The sequence below is a fragment of the Salmo trutta genome, chromosome 31 (assembly GCF_901001165.1).
Source record: "Salmo trutta chromosome 31, fSalTru1.1, whole genome shotgun sequence".
In the NCBI taxonomy this organism is placed as follows: domain Eukaryota; kingdom Metazoa; phylum Chordata; class Actinopteri; order Salmoniformes; family Salmonidae; genus Salmo; species Salmo trutta.
The window spans coordinates 8,940,739-8,962,975 of NC_042987.1; the positions used below are offsets into that span (position 1 = coordinate 8,940,739).

The 22,237-nt window shown below is 44.9% G+C and overlaps 1 protein-coding gene across 1 annotated transcript in view; it reads right to left on the minus strand.

Annotated features, from left to right (window-relative positions):
* The window catches only part of dnah9l (dynein, axonemal, heavy polypeptide 9 like), a 71,379-nt gene that overhangs the window by 24,768 nt on the left and 24,374 nt on the right, over positions 1-22,237 (minus strand). Inside the window, exons 37-62 of the mRNA XM_029724665.1 lie at positions 20,029-20,223; positions 19,877-19,954; positions 19,603-19,735; positions 19,202-19,332; positions 18,857-19,005; positions 18,621-18,771; positions 18,274-18,405; positions 17,950-18,123; positions 17,491-17,695; positions 14,049-14,214; positions 13,833-13,935; positions 13,611-13,748; positions 13,358-13,459; positions 13,029-13,201; positions 12,183-12,210; positions 10,343-10,506; positions 9,955-10,117; positions 9,663-9,786; positions 9,354-9,496; positions 8,996-9,157; positions 8,832-8,891; positions 8,539-8,712; positions 8,292-8,438; positions 8,005-8,118; positions 6,639-6,782; positions 6,292-6,474 (exon numbers count right to left, since the gene is read on the minus strand). Coding sequence (XP_029580525.1) covers positions 6,292-6,474; positions 6,639-6,782; positions 8,005-8,118; positions 8,292-8,438; positions 8,539-8,712; positions 8,832-8,891; positions 8,996-9,157; positions 9,354-9,496; positions 9,663-9,786; positions 9,955-10,117; positions 10,343-10,506; positions 12,183-12,210; positions 13,029-13,201; positions 13,358-13,459; positions 13,611-13,748; positions 13,833-13,935; positions 14,049-14,214; positions 17,491-17,695; positions 17,950-18,123; positions 18,274-18,405; positions 18,621-18,771; positions 18,857-19,005; positions 19,202-19,332; positions 19,603-19,735; positions 19,877-19,954; positions 20,029-20,223 — 3,636 coding nt within the window. The remainder of the gene's footprint in view (positions 1-6,291; positions 6,475-6,638; positions 6,783-8,004; positions 8,119-8,291; positions 8,439-8,538; positions 8,713-8,831; positions 8,892-8,995; positions 9,158-9,353; positions 9,497-9,662; positions 9,787-9,954; positions 10,118-10,342; positions 10,507-12,182; positions 12,211-13,028; positions 13,202-13,357; positions 13,460-13,610; positions 13,749-13,832; positions 13,936-14,048; positions 14,215-17,490; positions 17,696-17,949; positions 18,124-18,273; positions 18,406-18,620; positions 18,772-18,856; positions 19,006-19,201; positions 19,333-19,602; positions 19,736-19,876; positions 19,955-20,028; positions 20,224-22,237) is intronic.

Consider the following 22,237-nt stretch of genomic DNA (forward strand, 5'->3'; position numbering starts at 1 on the left):
CACATTCCATAACATCAGTTTAAGTTGCAAACATCCACAAGGGTAATACAGTATCTTAAAAGACGTATGGTAGCCAACCTCAGGCTATTAGGTGAGAGAGATACTTACATACATCTATGTATAGCAGTAAGAGAGAAAAGGAAAAGAACAATGTGAGGAAAAAAATAACACAAGCTAAAGAACAGTATTCTTCCATAGCTTTGATCAGGTGCTGCATATCAAATGGACCAGAGGTAAGACTGTATTTGGTCATTATACATGCAGTTACAGTTGAAGTCAGAAGTTTACATACACTTAGGATGGAGTCATTAAAACTCGTTTTTCAACCACTCCACAAATTTCTTGTTAACAAACTATTGTTTTGGCAAGTCGGTTAGGACATCTACTTTGTGCGTGACACAAGTCATTTTTCCAACAATTGTTTACAGACAGATTATTTCACGTATAATTCACTGTATCACAAATTCCAGTGGGTAAGAAGTTTACATATACTAAGTTGACTGTGCCTTTAAACAGCTTGGAAAATTCCAGAAAATGAAGTCATGGCTGTAGAAGCTTCTGATAGGCTAATTGACATCATTTGAGTCAATTGGAGGTGTACCTGTGGATGTATTTCAAGGCCTACCTTCAGACTCAGTGACTCTTTGCTTGACATCTTGAGAAAATCAAAAGAAATCAGCCAAGGTTCATCCTTGGGAGCAATTTCCAAACGCCTGAAGGTACCACGTTCATCTGTACAAACAATGGTACGCAAGTATAAAGACCATGGGACCACACAGCCATCATACCACTCAGGAAGGAGACGCGTTCTGTCTCCTAGAGCTGAACGTACTAAATGCAAATCAATCCCAGAACAACAGCAAAGGACCTTGTGAAGATGCTGGAGGAAACAGGTACAAAAGTATCTATATCCACTAGAGGTCGACCGATTAAACGGAATGGCCGATTAATTAGGGCCGATTTCAAGTTTTCATAACAATAGGTAATCTGTATTTTTGGACACCGATTTGCGATTTTTAAAGAAAGTATTTATTTATTTTTATTTATTTAACTAGGCAAGTCAGTTAAGAACACATTCTTATTTTCAATGACGGCCTAGGAACGGTGGGTTAACTGCCTTGTTCAGGGGCAGAACGACAGATTTTTACCTTGTCAGCTCGGGGATTCATTTTTGCAACCTTCCGGTTACTAGTCCAATGCTCTAACCACCTGCCTTACATTGCACTCCACGAGGAGCCTGCGTGGCAGGCTGACTACCTGTTACGCGAGGGCAGCAAGAAGCCAAGGTAAGTTGCTAGCTATCATTAAACTTATCTTATAAAAAACAATCAATCTTAATATAATCACTAGTTAATATCATCAACCATGTGTAGTTACTAGTTTATCTAGCGTGTCCTGCTTTGCATATAATCGATGCGGTGCCTGTTAATTCCTCATTGAATCACAGCCTACTTCGACAAACGGGTGATGATTTAACAAGCGCATTTGCGAAAAAAGCACTGTCGTTGCACCAATGTACCTAACCATAAACATCAATGCCTTTCTTTAAAATCAATACACAAGTATATATTTTTAAAGCTGCATATTTAGTTAATATTGCCTGCTAACATGAATTTCTTTTAACTAGGAAATTGTGTCACTTCTCTTGCGTTCCGTGCAAGCAGTCAGGGTATATGCAGTAGTTTGGGCCGCCTGGCTCATTGCGAACTGTGTGAAGTCCATTTATTCCTTACAAAGGCTGTAATTAATTTGCCAGAATTGTACATAATCATGACATAACATTGATGGTTGTACAATGTAACAGCAATATTTAGACTTAGGGATGCCATGCGTTAGTTAAAATACGGAACGGTTCCTTACTTCACTGAAAGAATAAACATTTTGTTTTCGAAATGATAGTTTCCGGATTCGACCATTTTAATGACCAAAGGCTCGTATTTCTGTGTGTTATTATGTTATAATTAAGTCTATGATATGATAGAGCAGTCTGACTGAGCGGTGGTAGGCACCAGCAGGCTGGTAAGCATTTATTCAAACAGCATTTTCGTGCGTTTGCCAGCAGCTCTTCGCAATGCTTCAAGCATTGTACTGTTTATGACTTCAAGCCTATCAACTCCCGAGATTAGGCTGGTGTAACCGATGTGAAATGGCTAGCTAGTTAGCGGGGTGCGCGCTAATAGCGTTTCAAATGTCACTCGCTCTGAGACTTGGAGTACATTTTTTTACATTTACATTTTAGTCATTTAGCAGACGCTCTTATCCAGAGCGACTTACATTAGTGAATGCATACATTTCATACAATTTCATACATATCATACATTTTTTTCTGTGCTGGCCCCCCGTGGGAATCGAACCCACAACCCTGGTGTTGCAAACACCATGCTCTACCAACTGAGCTACAGGGAAGGCTGACTGAGCTACAGGGAAGGCTGTAGCTCAGTAGTTGTTCCCCTTGCTCTGCATGGGTAACGCTGCTTCGAGGGTGGCTGTTGTCGATGTGTTCCTGGTTCGAGCCCAGTTAGGAGCGAGGAGAGGGACGGAAGCTATACTGTTACACTGGCAATACTAAAGTGCCTATAAGAACATCCAATAGTCAAAGGTATATGAAATAAAAAATCGTATAGAGAGAAATAGTCCTATAATAACTACAACCTAAAACTTCTTACCTGGGAATATTGAAGACTCATGTTAAAAGGAACCACCAGCTTTCATATGTTCTCATGTTCTGAGCAAGGAACTTAAATGTTAGCTTTTTTACTTGGCACATATTGCACTTTTACTTTGTTCTCCAACACTTTGTTTTTGCATTATTTAAACCAAATTGAACATGTTTCATTATTTATTTGAGGCTAAATTGATTTTATTGATGTATTATATTAAGTTAAAATAAGTGTTCATTCAGTATTGTTGTAAAAAAAAAATATATATATATTTATATAGATTTTTCTAAATCGGCCGATTAATCGGCATCGGCTTGCTGGGGCCCCAATAATCGGTATCGGCGTTGAAAAATCATAATCGGTCGACCTCTAATATCCACAGTAAAACAAGTCCTATATCGACATAACCTGAAAGGCCGCTCAGCAAGGAAGATGCCACTGCTCCAAAACCGCCATAAAAAATCCAGACTACTGTTTGCAACTGCACATGGGGACAGAGATTGTACTTTTTGGAGAAATGTCCTCTAGTCTGATGAAACAAAAATAGAACTGCTTTGCCATAATGACCATCGTTATGCTTGGAGGAAAAAGGGGGGAGGCTTGCAAGCCGAAGTACACCATCCCAACCGTGAAGCACAGGGATGGCAGCATCATGTTGGGGGGTGCTTTGCTGCAGGAGGGACTGGTGCACTTCACAAAATAGATGGCATCATGAGGAAAAAAATGATGTGGATATATTGAAGCAACATCTCAAGACATCAGTCAGGAAGTTAAAGCTTGGTCGCAAATGGGTCTTCCAAATGGACAATGACCCCAAGCATACTTCCAAAGCTGTGGTAAAATGGCTTAAGGACAAGTCAAGGTATTGGAGTGGCCATCACAAAGCCCTGACCTCAATCCTATAGAAAATTTGTGGGCAGAACTGAAAAAGCGTTTGCGAGCAAGGAGTCCGACAAACCTGACTCAGTTACACCAGTTCTGTCAGGAGTAACTTATTGTGGGAAGCTTGTGGAAGGCTACCCAAAACGTTTGACCCAAGTTAAACAATTTAAATGCAATGCTACCAAATATTAATTGAGCGTATGTAAACTTCTGACCCACTGGGAATGTGATGAAAGAAATAAAAGCTGAAATAAATAATTCTCTCTACTATTATTCGGACATTTCACATTCTTAAAATAAAGTGGTGAACCTAACTGACCTAAGATAGGGAATTTCTACTAGCATTACATGTCAGGAATTGTGAAACTGAGTTTAAATGTATTTGGCTAAGGTGTATGTAAACTTCCGACTTCAACTGTACGTGTTCAGTTTGTGTGTGTGCATCTATATACAGTATGGTGTATTAGAGTATGTGTGGTGTATACAGTATGGTGTATTAGTGTGTGTGTGTGTGTGGTGTATACAGTATTGTGTATTAGTGTGTGTGTATGTGCGCATGTGGTTTATGCAGTATAGTGTACTAGTGTGTGTGGTGTATACAGTATTGTGTATTAGTGTGTGTGTGTGTGTGTGGTGTATATAGTACGGTGTATTAGTGTGTGTATGGTGTATACAGTATGGCGTTTTAGTGTGTGTGAGGTGTATAGAGCATGATGTATTAGTGTGTGTGTGTGGGTGGTGTATACAGTGCGGTGTATTCGTGTGTGTGTGGTGTATACAGTACGGTGTATTAGTGTGTGTGTGTGGTGTAAACAGTATGGTGTATTAGTGTGTGTGTGGTGTATACAGTATTGTATATTAGTGTGTGTGTGTGTGTGGTGTATACAGTATTGTGTATTAGTGTGTGTGTGGAGAATACAGCATTATGTATTAGTGTGTGTGGTGTATACAGCATGGTGTATTAGTGTGTGTGGGGTGTATACAGCATGGTGTATTAGCGTGTGTGGGGTGTATACAGCATGGTGTATTAGTGTGTGTGGGGTGTATACAACATGGTGCATTAGTGTGTGTGGGGTGTATACAACATGGTGTATTAGTGTGTGTGTGTGGGTGTATACAGCATGGTGTCTTAGTGTGTGTGTGTGTGTGTGTGTGTGTGTGTGTGGTGTATACAGCATGGTGTATTAGTGTGTGTGGGGTGTATACAGCATGGCGTATTAGTGTGTGTGGGGTGTATACAGCATGGCGTATTAGTGTGTGTGGGGTGTATACAGCATGGTGTATTAGTGTGTGTGGGGTGTATACAGCATGGTGTATTAGTGTGTGTGGGGTGTATACAGCATGGTGCATTAGTGTGTGTGGGGTGCATAAAGCATGGTGCATTAGTGTGTGTGGTGTATACAGCATGGTGCATTAGTGTGTGTGGGGTGTATACAGCATTGTGTATTAGTGTGTGTGGGGTGTATACAGCATGGTGTATTAGTGTATGTGGGGTGTATACAGCATGGTGTATTAGTGTGTGTGGGGTGTATACAGTATGGTGTATTAGTGTGTGTGTGTGGGGTGTATACAGCATGGTGTATTAGTGTGTGTGTGTGGGGTGTATACGGCATGGTGCATTAGTGTGTGTGTGTGGGGTGTATACGGCATGGTGCATTAGTGTGTGTGGGGTGTATACGGCATGGTGTATTAGTGTGTGTGGGGTGTATACGGCATGGTGTATTAGTGTGTGTGTGTGGGGTGTATACAGCATGGTGTATTAGTGTGTGTGTGTGTGGGGTGTATACGGCATGGTGCATTAGTGTGTGTGGGGTGTATACGGCATGGTGCATTAGTGTGTGTGGGGTGTATACGGCATGGTGTATTAGTGTGTGTGGGGTGTATACGGCATGGTGTATTAGTGTGTGTGGGGTGTATACGGCATGGTGTATTAGTGTGTCTGGGGTGTATACGGCATGGTGTATTAGTGTGTGTGGGGTGTATACGGCATGGTGTATTAGTGTGTGTGGGGTGTATACGGCATGGTGTATTAGTGTGTGTGGGGTGTATACGGCATGGTGTATTAGTGTGTGTGGGGTGTATACGGCATGGTGTATTAGTGTGTGTGGGGTGTATACGGCATGATGTATGATGTATTAGTGTGTGTGGGGTGTATACGGCATGGTGTATTAGTGTGTGTGGGGTGTATACGGCATGGTGTATTAGTGTGTGTGGGGTGTATACGGCATGGTGTATTAGTGTGTGTGGGGTGTATACGGCATGGTGTATTAGTGTGTGTGGGGTGTATACGGCATGGTGTATTAGTGTGTGTGGGGTGCATACGGCATGGTGTATTAGTGTGTGTGGGGTGTATACGGCATGGTGTATTAGTGTGTGTGGGGTGCATACGGCATGGTGTATTAGCGTGTGTGGGGTGCATACAGCATGGTGTATTAGCGTGTGTGGGGTGTATACAGCATGGTGTATTAGTGTGTGTGGGGTGTATACAGCATGGTGTATTAGTGTGTGTGGGGTGTATACAGCATGGTGTATTAGTGTGTGTGGGGTGCATACAGCATGGTGTATTAGTGTGTGTGGGGTGTATACAGCATGGTGTATTAGTGTGTGTGGGGTGTATACAGCATGGTGTATTAGTGTGTGTGGGGTGTATACAGCATGGTGTATTAGTGTGTGTGGGGTGTATACAGCATGGTGTATTAGTGTGTGTGGGGTGTATACAGCATGGTGTATTAGTGTGTGTGGGGTGTACCTCGTGGAAGCGTATGATGTTGAGGACCCAGGCACAGAGACCGGCGGCGGCGGATGATTTGAGTCTGACAAACTCAGGGTTAAACTCTGGGTCACTGAGGTACTCATCTCTCACGCACCTCACTGTCGATTCTGGGATGTGCTCCTTGTCAAAGTTCACCAACGCCTGTAGGAAGTCATCCACCTGGACATAGACACACACATGGGCGTGCACACTCTGAAACACTGCCGTTAACACAAAGTGACACGGACACACGGACGGCCAGACAGACACAGACAAACCGTCACCTCTGGGACATGCTCCTTACACACATGGTCACAGACAAGACAAGACATACCAAGACTGACCTTGCTCATGACTACTTTTGCTGCCTTCCAGCTGCGGTCTTTGGGTAATTTACCATGAGGAGCCAGTAGCACCATGACAGCAGCAGACACGTTAGTCACTATGGCTGGGGGGTTAGGGAACGTCTTCAACTCTGTCAGGTTCAGCTAGGGGGAGGACACATTATTAGGAATGACGTAAAAAAAAACTCATGTATTAAAAGGTCCAATATATCTCAATATCAAATCATTTCTGGGTAGCGAATAAGTACAATTCAAAAGGCACTCGCACATCTGAGCTATCTTTGTTGCAGGTGCATGGCAACAATTGAATAACATGAGAAAAAAATAAGAAACTTGCAAACTGCTCTTGCTAGTATGACTGCTCCTTATCAAGCTTTACGTATCGGCCTCAAGGCCTTCGTCTTGAGGCTTTTCATTTTTTAATGGGTAGCAATTAAGTACCTTAATGTTATTGTTTTAAATTAAAATGGTAAAAGAAAAAATTGCTTTTTAGCAAAGAGCAATTTCTCAAACAAGAATTCTGCTTGGACTGTCTGAGAGTGGTCTAACTGGGGAGGGGAAAACTGAAAATGAGACGTTATTGGAAGAGAAGTTTGGAATTCTATTTCTTATTGGTCTAATAACTAAGTTACCACCTGGTGACGTCACCAGGCAGGCCAATACTCCATTCCACCACAACAGGCTGAAATTTCAGGCGGTCTTTTCAAACAGCTCTTACACTAAAAGGGCATAATCATCTTCACAATTTCACCGTATTATTCCAAACTCATATTGTGTAAATATATATAAAACACAGGAAAATCACATTGATGACTGCATTTGGCCTTTAAGTCCAGTCATGTATTACGTTTTTTTGTGTGTTAACGAGTTCAGGACTGCCTGTAGAGCTGTGTGTTACCCTGTTGAGTGTGTTGAGGGCTGCGTTAGCTGCCTGTAGAGCTGTGTGTTACCCTGTTGAGTGTGTTGAGGGCTGCGTTAGCTGCCTGTACAGCTGTGTGTTACCCTGTTGAGTGTGTTGAGGACTGCGTTAGCTGCCTGCAGAGCTGTGTGTTACCCTGTCGAGTGTGTTGAGGGCTGCGTTAGCTGCCTGTAGAGCTGTGTGTTACCCTGTCGAGTGTGTTGAGGGCTGCGTTAGCTGCCTGTAGAGCTGTGTGTTACCCTGTTGAGTGTGTTGAGGGCTGCGTTAGCTGCCTGTAGAGCTGTGTGTTACCCTGTTGAGTGTGTCGAGGGCTGCGTTAGCTGCCTGTAGAGCTGTGTGTTACCCTGTTGAGTGTGTCGAGGGCTGCGTTAGCTGCCTGTAGAGCTGTGTGTTACCCTGTTGAGTGTGTCGAGGGCTGCGTTAGCTGCCTGTAGAGCTGTGTGTTACCCTGTTGAGTGTGTTGAGGGCTGCGTTAGCTGCCTGTAAGGCAGGTTCAGCCTTCGCCAGGTCCTCTTCACTCTGCTGTTGCTGCGTGGTCACCTCAGCCTGGATGGTTCCTACCTAAGGACAACAACACACAGCACTACACACTAAACACTTATACATTACACATTTAAACGTAGAAACGACAGGACAAAATGGTAATTACCTACTAATTACAACTAATACCATTTTGATTTCTGAGGATTCCTTGAAACCGATCAAGGCTCACGTGCACACATGCTCACTCGTACCCTCTGTTCCTCTGCGTCTGCCACAGCCCTCTCCTGGTTGAGTTTGTCTGTCTGCTGGCCGATCTTAGTGATGAGAGCCTCTGTGTCTGTGTTCCTCTGCCACAACTCTACTTCCTGGACCGCTAACTTAGCCTTTAGATCCTCCACCTGAGAAGGGGGAAGTGGATATGGTTGGAAGGTAGGTAGAGAGATGGATCAGAGAGAGAGAGAGAGAGAGAGGGAAGAGGCAGGGGGGAGTCTGACTGACCTGTGAGGCTGTGGTCTGTAGTTTCTGCAGGCCGTTCTCCAGTCTCTCCATCTTCTGAGTGAGCTCTCTGCGTTTTGTCCCCAGTAGGTTACCGTACAGCTTCATAAACTCTAGGAAGCTCTTGGGGGTGGTGTAGTTGAAGTGCTTCTCGTTCTGCTGGTACTTCACACTCACCTAGAACACATTTAGACAAAGTACTTTCAATATTATATTCAAATTATCTGTCACTTGATTTATATAACTATGATGACCCACTCAACTGTCACTGAAATTAAGTCCTTTATGTCTCTCACCTCGTTAACACTAGTATGGGCGTAGGAGATAAACTCACTGATGGACGCACGGACATCCGGCTAGAGAGGTTAGAGAGAAAACATGGATATGCAAACAAATAACTGTTCTCCATAATTATCATCCACTGTCTATGTGATTGTGATGTCTTCAGACTGGTGTTTACCTCCAGATCAGGTATCTTCTCTATGAAGGTGGTGCTGACAGACTGTAGGGCCAGCTGAGGCCAGGAGTGGAACCAGTCTATGGCTGTACAGTTGACCAGGGCCGGGAACTTACGAGCACGGGTACGCAGGGTGAACCCTACCGGGGAAAAACACAGGACCACCTGTAGCGAGGGGGAGGGAAGAAGAACAGAGGGGGGGAGACGGGAGAGGGAAAAGAGGAGAGCGACAAACCAACTATTTGTCACTGTTCACATTTCCCACTTCAGGAAATAAATTGTTTCCACCTTCCACCTATTACATTTCCTGTTATAGAGCTGACTTTAATTGATTGATCTGATTGAGCCCAGAGAGACAGACCTTGAGCTGCCTCCGTATCCTCTCGATGAAGAAGGCCCAGCAGTTGTCTCTGGTGTCAATCAGGCCCAGTCCTCTTAGCTCCATACGGATGGACGTCACGATCATGTCCACTTCCTCCTCACTGAACAGGTCTGGGATGTCCCCTAGGAGACAGGGCACACACTAGCATACTAACACACTAGCTAGGGGATGAGGCGTCACGATCATGTCCACTTTCTCCTTACAGATCAAGTTTGGGATGTCCCCTAGGAGACAGGGCACATGATGCCGGCATGTCGTTGATGGTTGAGGTGTGGTGTTGGTGCGTACCTGATGCCAGCATGTCGTTGATGAGGACCAGGAAGCGTTCGTCTGGGATCTGGGCGTCTGTGTGGAGGAAGACTGTCCCAATATTCTTCACCCCCACCTTGATATACAGCGCTGCTATATCACTCTACAGACAGAGAGAGCGAGGGAGAGAGAGGGGGGGAAAAGAGGGAGGGAGAGAGATGAGGGAAGGGGGGTTCGTGTAGATGAGCAGGATCTAGATATCTAGAGTTCTTGCTTTCAACCTTCCAGGAAATCTGTTGTATTTAGCCGTTATTTGGTCGATAGTCCGTACCCGTAGGTCGTGTATCCCGTAGCCCTTCCTCAGTGTAATCTGGAACACCTCCAGGGTACTGAGGAAGGCAGCGAGGCGACACAGACTCTGCTTCCCACTGCCTCCCACCCCCACCAGCAGAGCATTACCATGGGGGGCCTCCAGGATACGACTGATACGACATCTGGACACAGACATATCAACTTGGTGAGAGTGTGTGCTTATTTCAGTGTGATGAGAGATTGTATGTGCATTACCTGCAGTCTACAGCATGAAAATAAGCAAAGTAAGTGTGTGTGTGTGTGTGTCTGTGTGTGTGTGTGTGGCGCACAGAGCAGAGTGAGGTTAGGGATTGACTGAGCGAGTGGAGATTGCGACAGACAGGGCAGTGTGTGTGTGTGACTCTCACACATGCTGCATGGCCTCCTCAAAGAGCACCAGGTTCATGACAGCATGCAGCTCGTTGTAGTGTTCCAGAGCATCAGTCAGGGTCTTCTGGAGCTTCTCCCAGTCTGATGCCTGGTGGTACCTGGGCTCCCCCACCCCATGGGCAAAGTGACAGTACACCAGGGGCTGGTGGATGAAAATAGACTCATCTATACCCTGCACAGATAGGGGGGAGAGGAGGGAGAGAGCGAGAGAGCGAGAAAAAAGAGAAAGCCAGAGTGAAAACTTGAACAGAATCGTAGATCCCTTTCAGTAAGTGTACAGTGCATTCGGAAAGTACTAAGACCCCTTGACCTTTTCCACATTTTGTTACGTTACAGCCTTATTCTAAAATGGATTAAATCGTTTTCCCCCCTCATCAATCTACACACAATACCCCATAATGACCAGTGGTGACCCGTCATTCAGGGCAGTTGGGGCAGAGCCCAACATTTTTTGGGGAGGGGCTTTCCTGTTTGCACGTTATCTTGGCATTAATACGTGTCACATATCAGTTTGCAAACAATGTAAAAAAATATATATATACTGATGAGTTAATAAAGCTGCATACAAACATGGTCTCTTTTTTGTTTTCTTGAGTAAGGCAGCTCCAAAATGCAGGTGTTTCAGCCTAGCTCAGTGCTTTCTGTGGTGGTGGGGCAAGCCAGCAGAAAACACGGAGCATTGCGCCATGATTGGCTCAGTGTTCTGTCACTCATGGAGACACTACGTCACCACAAAGTCTAAGGTTAGAGCTAGAAAATTCAAGCCCCTTGGGTGCTGCCATGGAGTTACATTAGAAGTGCCCATCCAAGAAGGCTCAAGGTCATTGGCCACAGATAAAATTATTTCAAATCACGTTATATCTACAGTAGCTTTGATTGGACTGATCATGTCAACATCATACTTTCAAAACTTAGCGAGCAGTCATCATCATGAATTAAGTCGACAATCTAATGGCAAATCCTGTTTAATCCTTGTCATATGAAGAGAAATGATAGATAAAACGTATCGGTGGTCATCGGCCATTGTACATAAAGATTACAAACCAGGTTAGAAATCGCTAATTCAGCAATGAGTGGTTTGGAAGGAATCAGTGGCTAACTGCAAGGATTGCAAAGCAATCATTAGCCTGCTATTCAGTGGAGTGGCTGTGTGGTCCCAAGTCTAAGATTAAGGGTCTCTTTTCCTAGTTCAAAATTATAAACATTCAACATTGGCCATTCTGTCAATGAAGCATGAATTGTGCCCTACTCAAATCCACTGTTAACTCAGAACTGCAACATCTGCTTTAAAGAGTTCAAGACAACTGGGAACTTGGGAAAAATGAGCTACTACTGGGAAAATAAGTTTTGAACTTTCATCCAACTTGGAATTTGGACCTCTTTCTAGAGCAATGACCTGAAGATCACTGATGTCATCATTATTCAACTTTTGAGTTCCCAACTTTTGAGTTCCCAGTTGTCTTGAAAGCACCGTACATCCAGAGAATGCCAGACTTTGATGAAAAAATTTGCACACAGAGCACAGCACAACAAGGTGAGTCCAAAAATGTCTTGTATGCTGCTGCATAAATGATGTAATATGCCAAAGAGATGTGTACTGTAGCTAAGAAAGTAATACTAAGTGTATGTTGTGTGGTAAGCTGTTAGTAGCCCATGTGCCTCACCCTAATAATTTGCTCCCTTTTCCCCTCGTAACTTAGCCTACTGTTCTGACTTGGTGGTGCACATGTAGCCTATAAACAGTTTTTGAGAAATGTAATCATTGAATATTGTAAGAGCTTTCATTGTCTGCTTATATGCCCCCTTTATTTATCCTACGGTTCTGACTTGGTGTACAGGGAGAACACTGTAAGAATGGCCCATGTTTTGAATTCTGTTGTTGCGATATTTCAAAAGTGCTGAACAAATAGTTATATTGACTACGTCCAGTCTAGCTCGCTCATTAATGTCTTAATCAAAATTACGGATTGCATCTTATCTGCTTGTCGTTCCCCTTATGTCATCGTTTGTACATCTCAATTGTCAGTAGAAACCATGTTTGTTTAAGCAAGTCAGCCATATCAGCTATGTTTTTTTAAAGGCAGTAAATGAGGCTGAATGAACTGTTTCGCTGCCAGGTGTGGCAGTGGTAAGGTGTTGGGACAACTTTTGGGACTCTGCTATTGGGACAGCTTTATGTAGGCCCGAACAGTTTGTGGGCACAGTTTGTCACCGTTTTAGTGAAATTCATATATTGTTTAGTGTTGTGTAGTGGCTTTGGCTTTTTTTTTTGCCCCACCAAGATTTACATGCTAAAATCGCCACTGATAATGACAAAGCGAAGACAGTTTTTTAGGATTTGTTGCAAATGTAGAATAAAAAAATATATATATATCACATTTACATAAGTATTCAGACCCTTTACTCCGTACTTAGTCATTATGAGGTTGTGTGTAGATGATTTAATCTATTTTAGAAAAGGGCTGAAGCGTGACAAAATGTGGAAAAAGGGAAGGGGTCTGAATACTTTCGAATGCACTGTATATGTAAAGGCCATATTGAGCACTTTGCTATAAGCAATTTCAGAGAGACACAATATGTAAATATGAGTGAATGAAGTAAAGAGAGTAGCAAGTCATATGTCAAGCAGTCTCGTTTGTAACAACCCCGTAAGATGGCTGCCACATGTCTCTCACCTCAAAGTATCTCTTGCCAGTGTCCAGTAGGATCTTGTTGAAGAGTTCTACATCCTTCTCCTCCATCAGTTTGTCAGAGTAGACCCGGGATGACTCATGGAGCCACAGATGGACCAGGTCTATGGGGTAACGCACACAATCTGGCAGGGCAAACAGAATACCCTACACAGAGAGGGAGATGTTGATAAAGAGCGAGAGAGAGAGGGAGACATAGATAAAGAGCGAGATAGAGAGGCATGAATCCATATTAATGCATGAATCCAGATTGATGAAGATTGATGATGACGATGATGTTTTTTCAGTGTATGTGTGTGCTACCTGGAAGATGTTGGAGAGGTCCCTCAGGTTGAAGATATAGTGGAAGCGTATGGCCGTGGGGAGGAAGTTCTGACTGATCTTCTGATGGAGACAGATGGCTGCCTGCCGGAGTAGAAAGACAAGAATGGATGGATGGAGGGAGGGAGGAGGAAAGTAGATTGATTGAGAGACAGACAGACTGAAAGAGACACAGACAGACTGGCAGACAGGTAGACAGACAGGCAGGCAGATAATCAGATAGACAGACGTATACCTGTATTAATGTTCCTACAGAGCGCGAGACGCCATAGCTGAAGCCCCCCTGGAGGAAATGGGCTGACAGGATGCTAGTGAAGATGGTGGCTAGCGCCTCAGCGCTAGGGAAATGAACCGCAAACACTGAGAAATGCCTCTGAGAGAGAGAGCGAGGAGAGAGAGGTTAGCCTGTGTGTGTGTGTGTTACTGTTGTCTAGAGTTGACTGTATATGTGTGTTACCTGTAGTCTGGGGTTGACTGAGAAGCTCCCTGCTGTAGGGTTCATACAGGTGATGTACTGGCAGTTATGGATCTCTTTCAGCACCAGCCTCTGTCTGTCATACCTGCAAGACCACATAAACACGCACACACACACACACACACACACACTAGCAGTTCAAGTTCATGCAACGATGTTTGAGTGTGCGTGCGTGTATGTATGTGTGTGTCCTCTCACCAGTGGTTGTAGTCCAGGTGCTGACGTATGAGTGTGTGTGGCTGGACAGTACCATACACATCCACCTCAGGCATGTTGAGGTCGTCTACGAAGTAGATGAGTTTCTTGGTTCCAGGAGGAGCATAGTTACGCCCTGCCTTCTTCTCTAGAGGCTTCTCTAACACACCTGCAGTACACACACACACACACACACATCACATTATGTCACTATAGGCAGCAGAAATATAGCCGTTCAGGTGGGCGTTCTGAGCTAACTTTCGGAATTGTTTTAAAATGGTCGAACCATGGACACTTCTGCTGTTCGATTCAGAATGTTAGGACCCCTGTACTGTAGGTATAAAAAAAATACATTTGATTAAACATTGAATTTGATGTTACTGGTTCTAGCCCATAGAAAGGTATGAATAACATATTCATTTTTTCGATCCACCCAACGCTCTATGGCAAATCAGAGTAAAAAAATGTGTCAAAGGGAATTGTTTTGAAGTGTCGTTCCTATATCTGAGAGATAAGAAATTATCATCTATTTTTACCCGTATTTTGGGGGGGGCACATACTACTTTCATATACAGTGCATTCGGAAAGTATTCAGACCTCCTGACTTTTTCCACATTTTGTTACGTTACAGCCTTATTTTAAATGGATTAAAAGTTTTTTTTCTCATCAATCTCAATCTACACACAATATCCCATAATGTCAAAGCAAAAACAGCTTTGTAGAAATGTTTGCAAATTTATAAAAAAAAACTGAAATATCACATTTACGTAAGTATTCAGACCCTTTACTCAGTACTTTGTTAAACCACCTTTGCAGCAATTACAGCCACGAGTCTTCTTGGGTATGACGCTACAAGCTTGGCACACCTGTACTTGGGGAGTTTCTCCCATTCTTCTCTGCAGATCCTCTCAAGCTCTGTCAGGTTGAATGGGGAGCGGCGCTGCACAGCTATTTTCAGGTTTCTCCAGAGATGTTAGATCGGGTTCAAGTCTAAGCTCTGGCTGGGCCACTCGAGGACATTCGGAGACTTGTCCCGAAGTCACTCCTGCGTTGCCTTGGCTGTGTGCTTAGGGTCATTATCCTGTTGGAAGATGAACCTTCGCCCCAGTCTGAGGTCCTGAGCGCTCTGGAGCAAGTTTTCATGAAGGATCTCTCTGTACTTTGCTCGGTTCATCTTTCCATCGATCCTGACTAGTCTCCCAGTCCCTGCCGCTGAAAAACATCCTCACAGCATGATGCTGCCACCACCATGCTTCACCGTAGGGATGGTGTCAGGTTTCCTCCAGACGTGACGCTTGGCATTCAGGCCAAAGAGTTCAATCTTGGTTTCATCAGACCAGAGAATCTTGTTTCTCATGGTCAGAGTCCTTTAGTTGCCTTTTGGCAAACTGCAACTGGGCTGTCAGGTGCCTTTTAGGAGTGGCTTCCATCTGGCCACTCTATCATAAAGGCCTGATTGGTGGAGTGCTGCAGAGATGGTTGTCCTTCTGGAAGGTTCTCCCATCTCCACAGAGGAACTCTGGAGCTCAGTCAGAGTGACCATCGGGTTCTTGGTCACCTCCCTGACCAAGGCCCTTATCCCCCGATTGCTGGGTTTGGCTGGGCGGCCAGCTCTAGGAAGAGTCTTGGTGGCTCCAAACTTCTTCCATTTAAGAATGATGGAGGCCACTGTGTTCTTGGGGACCTTCAATGCCACATAAAAATGTGGTACCCTTCCTCAGATCTGTGCCTCGCCTACATCCTGTCTCGGAAAATGACGACATTTCTAAGAGACCCCAAACTTTTGAACGGTAGTTTACATGTGGGTAGAGTTATTAAAGTGACTAATGCATAGAATATAACAGAGAGTAGAATCAGCGTAAAAGCAGGGGGGGGGGGGTGATGCAAGTAGTCTGGGTAGCCATTTGATTAGATGTTCAGTAGTCTTATGGCTTGGGGGTAGAAACTGTTTAGAAGCCTCTTGGACCTAGACTTGGCGCTCCGCTACTGCTTGCCGTGCGCTAGCAGAGAGAACAGTCTATGACTAGGGAGGATGGAGTCTGACAATTTTTAGGGCCTTCCTCTGACACCGCCTGGTATAGAGGTCCTGGATGGCAGGAAGCTTGGTCCCAGTGTTGTACTGCGCCATATGCACTACCCTCTGTAGTGCCTTACGGTTGGAGGCCGAGAAGTTGCCATAGCAGGCAGCGATACAACCAGTCAGGATGCTCTTGATGGTGCAGCTGTAGAATCTTTTGAGGATCTGGGGACCCATGCCAAGTCTTTTCAGTCTCCTGAGGGGGAATAGGTTTTGTTATGCCCTCTTCACGATTGTCTTGGTGTGCTTGGACCATGTTAGTTTGTTGGTGATGTGGACATCAAGGAACTTGAAGCTCTCAACCTGCTCCACTACGGCCCCGTCGATGAGATTGGGGGCATGCTCGGTCCTCCTTTTCCTGTAGTCCACAATCGTCTCCTTAGTCTTGATCACATTGAGGGAGAGGTTGTTGTCCTGGCACCACACGGTTGTCTCGTTGTTGTCGGTGATCAGGCCTACCACTGTTGTGTCATCGGCAAACTTAAATGATGGTGTTGGAGTTGTGCCTGGCCATGCAGTTATGAGTGAAGGAGGGAGTACATGAGGGGACTGAGCATGTACCCCTGAGGGGCCCCCATGTTAAGGATCAGCGTGGCAGATATGTTGTTTTCTACCATTACCACCTGGGGGCAGCCCGTCAGGAAGTACAGAATCCAGTTGCAGAGGTGGGTGTTTAGTCCCAGGCTCCTTAGCTTAGTGATGAGCTTTGAGGACACTATGGTGTTGTACGCTGAGCTGTAGTCAATGAATAGCATTCTCACATAAGTGTTCCTTTTGTCCAGGTGTGAAAGGGCAGTGTGGAGTGCAATAGAGATTGCATCATCTGTGGATCTGTTGGGGCGGTATGCAAATTGGAGTGTGTCTAGGGTTTCTGGGATAATGGTGTCGATGTGAGCCATGACCAGCCTTTCAAAGCCCTTCGTGGCTACAGACGTGAGTGCTACGGGTCGGTAGTCACTTAGGCAGGTTATCTTAGTGTTTTTGGGCACATGGACAATGGTGGTCTGCTTGAAACATGTTGGTATTACAGACTCAGACAGGGAGAGGTTGAAAATGTCAGTGAAGACACTAATTCAGCGACTCTAGTTTAAACAGATGTATTTTGATGGGGATTTTTGTTTTATGCTAAGTGGATTGTTGCACATCAACTCTAGGGTTTTTTAAACATCATGTCCATTAAAATATGGCACACTAGAATCACCAGTGAGGTACGAGGGCTGATACTGAATCAGTTCTTGAGGGCAGAGATTGGTTTTGTTCCATCCCTGTTTGCCCTCTAATAAGTGGGTCTAGTAATTGAAATGGAACCAGGCAGGTATAACTCCAACTACGGCACACGGTGGCAGACAAAGGCCACTGGTGACTCACGCTGTAGCATAGCCGAGGTGGTGTAGTAGTTGAAGGGGACTTTAGCCACCATGTAGTCCTCCTTTAGCTTGGCTACTTTATCAGACACCAGGATGGTCTTCCCTACTCCAGCGTTCCCCACCAACATCACAGGCTTGCCTCTCTGCAGCAGCAGGTCTATGAAGTACGTCAGACAGATGGTCTCTGCCGAGTGGACTAGCACCGTCTGGAAACACACACACACACACACACACGCACACACACACACACACACACAGAGTCAGAAATACACATGCAGACATACATACACTCACGTCACAAATTCACAACAACACACTAAAACGCACGCACACACACACACACGTACATACTGCTGTTGCGAAAGGCACACCACTGAAACTTAGTCAGTCCGAACACATTCTCATGCAGAGAGATTTACAATAAGTACACTTCCCTAAGGGAGCCGAAACAAGTACAGACCTGTAGGGGGACATCAGGCTCCAGCTCAAACCGAGTCATCCTCTCAAGCCAGGGACTGAACTTCTTAGTGTCTGAGTCTATGAAGTAGTCGAACACTGTGCCCTGCGAAGGGAACTTCACCGCTCTCATCTCCTTCGACCACCAGCGACTGAACTCAGCTCGATAGTCTATCAACTGGAAAAGACAATGAATAAGCAGATACATATTAGCTGAGGTAGAGTTACATGGGTTGCTGGCACTGACAGAGAGTACACACACACACACACACACACACACACACACACACACACACAAACACACACACACACACACACAAACACTCACGTGGTCCTGGAACAGAGCTCCTCCAAAGGCCCAGACGCAGGCGAAGACAAAGTAGATCTCATAGAGTTCTCTGGGAGAGTCAGGAGGAGTGTTGTCTTCTGTCAGCAGGCAGTCCAACAAGGAACATAGCGTCTGATTGGACAACAGACAGATAACACAGTGTCTGATTGGACAGCAGACAGAGAACACAGTGTCTGATTGGACAGCAGACAGAGAACACAGTGTCTGATTGGACAGCAGACAGAGAACACAGTGTCTGATTGGACAGCAGACAGAGAACACAGTGTCTGATTGGACAGCAGACAGAGAACACAGTGTCTGATTGGACATCGGTGTGTGTGTGTTACCTGCACCATGCTGTTCTCAGGTATAGGAGTGATGGTCTTGAGGTTACAGCGGACCTGCTCCAGGCAGTAGGGGACGTACTTGTCAAACAGGATGGTCAAGTTGGCTCGCTCTGATTGGGCCTGCCTGGTGTCAATCCAACTTGTGACGTACCTGAGGGCCAGAATACATTGTGAGAGTGGGCATTCATGTGTGTGTGTGTGTGAGTGTGTGTCCCTGCATGAGTGTGTGTACTGACGAGCTCCAGCCCAGGTCTTGTGGATTGACGTATAGTATCCCGGCGCGGGAGACTGTGGCTGGGGTTGCCGCTCTCAAATGGCTGATCTCAAAAAGCAGACGCATGGAGGAAGATAGACTGATACGCTCATTACTGGCCAAGGTTAACACCTAGAGAGGGAGCGAGAGAGAGAGATCGGGGGAGAGAGAGAGAAAGAGAGGGGGGAGAGTAATCAGTTCCATAAAAGAAAGACACAGGGAGAGAGAGAGGTGGCAGTGAGCGAGGAGGAGAAAGATAAGTCATCACCGACAGATGGAGAAAAAGAGAAGGAACGAGACAGAGAGACACACACACACACACACGTACCTTGTTGTCATCCATGACAGTGTTGAGGGATTCTATCCACATGGGGTCTATGTCTCCATCCAGAACAATCCACTTGGGCCCGTCATGGCCCACCTGTCGTGTCAGCTCCCTCATAGTGAAGGAGAACAGGCCTAAAATGACCAAAATAAATGTAATCAACATTGGGTTTAACCCGAACAGCAAGTCTCCACACTGTCTGTGTGTCTCTGTGCGTCTCTGTGTGCGTCTCTGTGTGCGTCTCTGTGTGCGTCTCTGTGTGCGTCTCTGTGTGCGTCTCTGTGTGCGTCTCTGTGTGCGTCTCTGTGCGTCTCTGTGCGTCTCTGTGCGTCTCTGTGCGTCTCTGTGCGTCTCTGTGCGTCTCTGTGCGTCTCTGTGTGTGGGTGCGTGTGCAGACCACAGACCGTCCTTCCATTCTCTGGTAGCAGGGTGTAGATAGCCAAACAGTTCGTCTGTGGTCACAGCTTTAGGGTTGATGTCGTGCCACACAGGCTTCATCCTCAGATTAGCATACGTTCTGTGGAGGGTCTTCAAAATCTGTCCAACCACAAATGACCACATGTTAAAAACCTCAAAGACGTAATGTTGGCATACAAAATGCTTTGGAGTTACATAGAGGACATTTTAATACTGTTGGCTTCGATTCATTTGTGTGAATGTGTTTGTTAGTGGGTTTACCTGGCTCTTCCCTGTCCCAGCTCCTCCTACTACAAACACTGAGTGTCTGACAGCCAGCAGCTCCTCCAACTGAGTCACCTAGTGAGAAAAGGGGGGGGGGGGGTGTTAAGGCAAACAGTGTGCAGACATTACATTTCATTTCATTGCTATACCTTGAGTATAAAGTTTTCCTCAGGTTGCAGGTGTAGTTCACTGACTGACTGTCGTACAGCTGTCTCCAGCTCTGGGTCTCTCTTCCTGGGGACATCCAGCTGGGGAAACAGGTCACTGATCAGACCCAGGAATATAGGGACGTCACTGGTCACTATTTTGGGAAGGTTAAAGTCCCTCAACGCTCGCATCAGGACCTATAGAGACAAACAGGAATATAGGGATTAATCAGGACCTTTAGACCCAGACAGAAATATAGGGACATACTGTATCAGGACCTATAGAGACAATCAGGAATATAGGGATTAATCAGGACCTTTAGACCCAGACAGGAATATAGGGACATACTGTATCAGGATCTATAGAGACCGACCAGAATATAGGGATTAATCAGGACCTTTAGACCCAGACAGGAATATAGGGACATACTGTATCAGGATCTATAGAGACAATCAGGAATATAGGGATTAATCAGGACCTTTAGACCCAGACAGGAATATAGGGACATACTGTATCAGGATCTATAGAGACCGACCAGAATATAGGGATTAATCAGGACCTTTAGACCCAGACAGGAATATAGGGACATACTGTATCAGGATCTATAGAGACAATCAGGAATATAGGGATTAATCAGGACCTTTAGACCCAGACAGGAATATAGGGACATACTGTATCAGGACCTATAGAGACCGACCAGAATATAGGGATTAATCAGGACCTTTAGACCCAGACAGGAATATAGGGACATACTGTATCAGGATCTATAGAGACAAACAGGAATATAGGGATTAATCAGGACCTTTAGACCCAGACAGGAATATAGGGACATACTGTATCAGGATCTATAGAGACCGACCAGAATATAGGGATTAATCAGGACCTTTAGACCCAGACAGGAATATAGGGACATACTGTATCAGGATCTATAGAGACAAACAGGAATATAGGGATTAATCAGGACCTTTAGACCCAGACAGGAATATAGGGACATACTGTATCAGGACCTATAGAGACAAACAGGAATATAGGGATTAATCAGGACCTTTAGACCCAGACAGGAATATAGGGACATACTGTATCAGGATCTATAGAGACCGACCAGAATATAGGGATTAATCAGGACCTTTAGACCCAGACAGGAATATAGGGACATACTGTATCAGGATCTATAGAGACAAACAGGAATATAGGGATTAATCAGGACCTTTAGACCCAGACAGGAATATAGGGACATACTGTATCAGGACCTATAGAGACAAACAGGAATATAGGGATTAATCAGGACCTTTAGACCCAGACAGAAATATAGGGACATACTGTATCAGGACCTATAGAGACAATCAGGAATATAGGGATTAATCAGGACCTTTAGACCCAGACAGGAATATAGGGACATACTGTATCAGGATCTATAGAGACCGACCAGAATATAGGGATTAATCAGGACCTTTAGACCCAGACAGGAATATAGGGACATACTGTATCAGGATCTATAGAGACAATCAGGAATATAGGGATTAATCAGGACCTTTAGACCCAGACAGGAATATAGGGACATACTGTATCAGGATCTATAGAGACCGACCAGAATATAGGGATTAATCAGGACCTTTAGACCCAGACAGGAATATAGGGACATACTGTATCAGGATCTATAGAGACAATCAGGAATATAGGGATTAATCAGGACCTTTAGACCCAGACAGGAATATAGGGACATACTGTATCAGGACCTATAGAGACCGACCAGAATATAGGGATTAATCAGGACCTTTAGACCCAGACAGGAATATAGGGACATACTGTATCAGGATCTATAGAGACAAACAGGAATATAGGGATTAATCAGGACCTTTAGACCCAGACAGGAATATAGGGACATACTGTATCAGGATCTATAGAGACCGACCAGAATATAGGGATTAATCAGGACCTTTAGACCCAGACAGGAATATAGGGACATACTGTATCAGGATCTATAGAGACAAACAGGAATATAGGGATTAATCAGGACCTTTAGACCCAGACAGGAATATAGGGACATACTGTATCAGGACCTATAGAGACAAACAGGAATATAGGGATTAATCAGGACCTTTAGACCCAGACAGGAATATAGGGACATACTGTATCAGGATCTATAGAGACCGACCAGAATATAGGGATTAATCAGGACCTTTAGACCCAGACAGGAATATAGGGACATAC